The 3,926-nt window shown below is 50.6% G+C and overlaps 1 protein-coding gene across 1 annotated transcript in view; it reads right to left on the bottom strand.

Moving 5' to 3' along the window:
- Positions 1 to 1,937: 1,937 nt before the first annotated feature.
- Positions 1,938 to 3,926, bottom strand: part of FGF19 (fibroblast growth factor 19) — a 3,853-nt gene continuing 1,864 nt past the window's right edge. Inside the window, exon 3 of the mRNA XM_006098080.2 lies at positions 1,938 to 2,334. Coding sequence (XP_006098142.1) covers positions 2,020 to 2,334 — 315 coding nt within the window. The 3' untranslated portion in view covers positions 1,938 to 2,019. The remainder of the gene's footprint in view (positions 2,335 to 3,926) is intronic.

Consider the following 3,926-nt stretch of genomic DNA (forward strand, 5'->3'; position numbering starts at 1 on the left):
GGGTGGATCTAGATGGGGCGCTGAGTGAAATAAGTCAGACAAAGACAAATACCGTATGTTTCACTTATATGTGGAATCTAAAGAACACAATAAATGAACAAACAATGCAGAAACAGACTCTTACTCATATCACAGATACGAAGAGCAAACTGATGGTTGCCAGATGGGGCGGGGGCGAGGGGGAGGGGAGGTTGCTGCGGGGCTGGGTGGAAAAGGGGATGGGATTTAGAAGTACCAATGGCCAGTTCTAGAACAATCGCAGGGCTGTAGAGCACAGCACAGCAAATGCAGTCGATCGTATTGTAATAACTATGTACGGTGCCAGGTGGGCACTAGACTGATCAGGGGAATCATTTCAGAAATTCAATGTCTAGCTATGCTGTGCACCTGAAACCAATATAAAATATTTAAGTTTTCTCTTTAAAAATATGTTTGTATTGCCTTTGGAGAGAGGGAGACGGGGAGAAAAACATGGACGTGAGGAACATCAGTCGGTTGCCTCCCGTACAAACTCCGGCCAGGGATTGAACCCGAAACGCGGGGTGTCTGGGGGAATCGAACCGGTGATCCTTCGGTGCACAAGGATCACGCTCCAACCGACTGAGCCACACTGGTCAGGGCCCGATATAAAATATCAAATAGCAACTGCAGTTGAAAAAGAAAGCTTGCAGAAGGCAGTGCAGAGTACTGGACGCAGCAAAAACACGGCGTCGCCTCCCCTTCGCCTCCCTCCTCCAACACTCAGGTCCGTAACAACGCACCGCTTGATACAAACTCCGGGTTTACTGTAAAAAAAAAAAAAAAACCAAACCCCAAATTCGTGTGTACACATAAATACAATTTGGGGGTATAAATACAGTAGGAAAATAAAGAGATGTGCCTATCAAACAAAATAAATTAGTCATAAATATCACGTTGGCAGCTAAGTGCTGGGAAAACTCAACGTCGTCGCTGCTTTCACGAGTTACTGGCCAGGTCTGGGGCCTCCAAATGAACCGTGGGGTTCACCTAAGGTTGGAAGCTGCCCAGTCCCCATTCGGAGTGACTCGGTGCCGGTGCCGGGGCAAAAGGGCCAGGAAATGGAAGCAGCTTTTGGCGCCTGCTCTTTTTTAGGCCAATATCCACAGCACTCAGGTAGGAGCCAGAGCCCCAACGTGATGGGCGAACTGGGGAGGAGGAGGGGAAACAGCTGAGGAAAGGGGAGGGTCCCTCTCAAAGGCCCTCATGTGAAACCCACTCATTCCCTGATCAAATCAGATGAAACTCGTCACTGTGGCACGGAAGGGCGGAGGGGACTGTGCCACAGAGCAGGTGGCAGAATGGCCAGTCTTAGGGGGGAACCTGAGCAAGTGCTCTGGCTGCGTGCAGGGAGGGCCAGGGGAAGCAGGTGAAGCGCCAAGTGGGCTGGCAGGTTCTCCATCCAGAACCAGCCAGTGTGGGGAGCTCTCAAGTTCTCCCCTGCTGGAGGGGAGTCCCGGGGTCCCCCTGCTCCGGAAGCCTGCTGGGCCACCCCTGCACCCCGTCAATTCTGTCCTGAGGGGCTTGCCGTTGAGACCTGGACCAATTCTCTCGTGAGTCACTTCCACTGCCAGTCAGAGCTGACCACCTGCACTTTTCTCCTAGCTGTCCCTGCCGGAGGTGATGGTGGAATCTGCAGAGAACCTCAGCCTGGCTTCAGAACTTCCCCAAAGATAATGAGTTTCCCCGTCAGTGGCGGTATTCAAGTAGAACTGAACTGCATGGAAAGCAATGACCAAATTCAGGGTAGGGAGCTGGGATAGCACCTGGGAGGTGGAGGGGGAGGGGGTGGGTGAAGGACTTGCAAATTTATGATCATACAAATCTATCCCCTAGAATAGGCACAGCCAATGTCAAACTGTCTATGTACAAGTTCTACATGTTTCTTCCTAGAGCTAAATAGAACATGGGCCCAGGGCGTACTTGTAGGCGCACGGCCAAGGCCACTCTGCAGGCACCACAGGCCGCGGCTCCTGGCCTGGGAGGAGGCGGGAGCCTCGGTTATTCCTGAAAGCTGGGACTTCTCACCAGCCTCAGGTTGTTGGCAATCCCAAAAGGGTCCATGCTGTCTGTTTCCAGGGGCGAAGAGAACTCGTCCGGCTCCGAGGGGCGCTCTCGGGGCACGGGTCCCGCGGGGCTGCTGGGCAGCATGGGCAGGAAGTGGGACAGCGGCAGGAAGCCCCGGGCCTTGAACAGCTGCCTCTGCCGGGCACTGCTCAGCGAGACGGGCAGCTGGTGCTTCTGGGACCGGTACACGTTGTAGCCGTCCGGGCGGATCTCCTCCTCGAAAGCACAGTCCTCGGGCGAGAACTGAGGCTGCGGAGAAAACAGACAACCGTGAGCTCCGGGGGGCACCCCTTCCCGCTCTCCATCGGTCGATCCTGTGTGTGCGTGTGGCTAAAGGCTATCAAGTAGGATATGAAATACAAAGGTACTTCAAGTACCTATTTTTATATAGAGATTTACGCTTATTGCATTTCAATATACATTTGTAGCATTTTTATCATTTCATTTTATTTTATTTATTTTTCAATTGCAGTTGGCACACAATATATTAGTTTTCAGGTGTACAACAGTGATTTATCTTTAACATAACTTACAAAGTGATCTAGCATTCATCTGGCACCATAATTACAATATTACTGACTACATTTCCTATGCTGTACCGTAACATTTATAATGTTATGTATACGTTAAATACATTAAGTGTATATACTAAGTATATGTACTTTATATAGATTTACATCTATACTTTTTATACCTTTATAATTTACAACCTGCAAACACACACACACTTTGGGTAGATTTCACAATTACTCAACATCTGTCTATACTTTGCATTGATCCCTTACATTGTCCATGCAGTGTCACTTTTTAAACTTAGTCTTGTTCTGAGCAATAACATCCATAACATCAGAGGCATGATATCTCTTTACAGTAAATATATCTAAGTATCGACATTAAAAACTCCCTCGCAGTCCCCTGGCACTTTGGGAAACACTGCTGAACCGTTCCTCGGTCTTTTAATTAAGAATCACACGTAATCTGACCTGGGACCCAGACTAAAGACGAGTCCCCATTTAGACCCAAATCACTGAGAGGTAGGTCCTCAGGCCTTTCAGCCTGGTGCCCCTGCGAGAACCATCAGCCCCCTCCAGTTCCATCCAGGCAGCCTGCCAGGATCCTCAAGATAAAGACACCCCCCTCCCCCCCCCCCCACCCCAGGCCTAGGACAGCGCCTGCACCCAGCAGGGGGTGGGGGTGGCCGGAAATGTGTGGGGGAGGAAGAAAACCAGGGCCAGGTCCCAGACCATTCATAGTTGATTGAGGAGGTGTCAGCGGGCAAGTTCAGTCTCCAACGCCAACCAGTGTCATTACCCCTTGGGGACCCAGAGGACTGCCCGCGGCTGGGAGCCAGGAGGGCTGGGCAGTAAACAGCCCCAGGAGGCACCCAGTCTCATTCCTGCCCGAGCCTACAAAGGTCGTTGAACTGCAGGTGGGTGATCGCTGTGTTGATAAGGCCCTGATAAGGCCCGCAGCTCGGCACGGGGATAAAGCCACCAGACAGCAGGAGAGGTAAATACAAATAGATGCATAAACAAGGGAAGTAAAACCAAGTGATGGACTATTTTACTTTGGGAGAAGTTAGCATCTCATTCTCTTTTCCAGACAAAGGAAAAGATTTCAAGTTTCTAGGAGAATGTGGAATATCTCTCCCCCCCCCCAATCCTCATTTTTTGCTAAACTATGCCCATGGGATCAAGAGGCAGACTGGATTTTAGGTGGACCCCAACCCCCGACCCCCTTTTGGAGAATAGACCCATCAGCTCCAGCAGGCCCTCCTGCCATTCTTTGTCCCACTGCTTGCGGCTCTGGCTCGAGTGTGATCATGCGAATTTTTTCTATTT

The sequence above is a fragment of the Myotis lucifugus genome, unplaced genomic scaffold (genome assembly GCF_000147115.1).
Source record: "Myotis lucifugus unplaced genomic scaffold, Myoluc2.0 scaffold_218, whole genome shotgun sequence".
NCBI lineage: Eukaryota > Metazoa > Chordata > Mammalia > Chiroptera > Vespertilionidae > Myotis > Myotis lucifugus.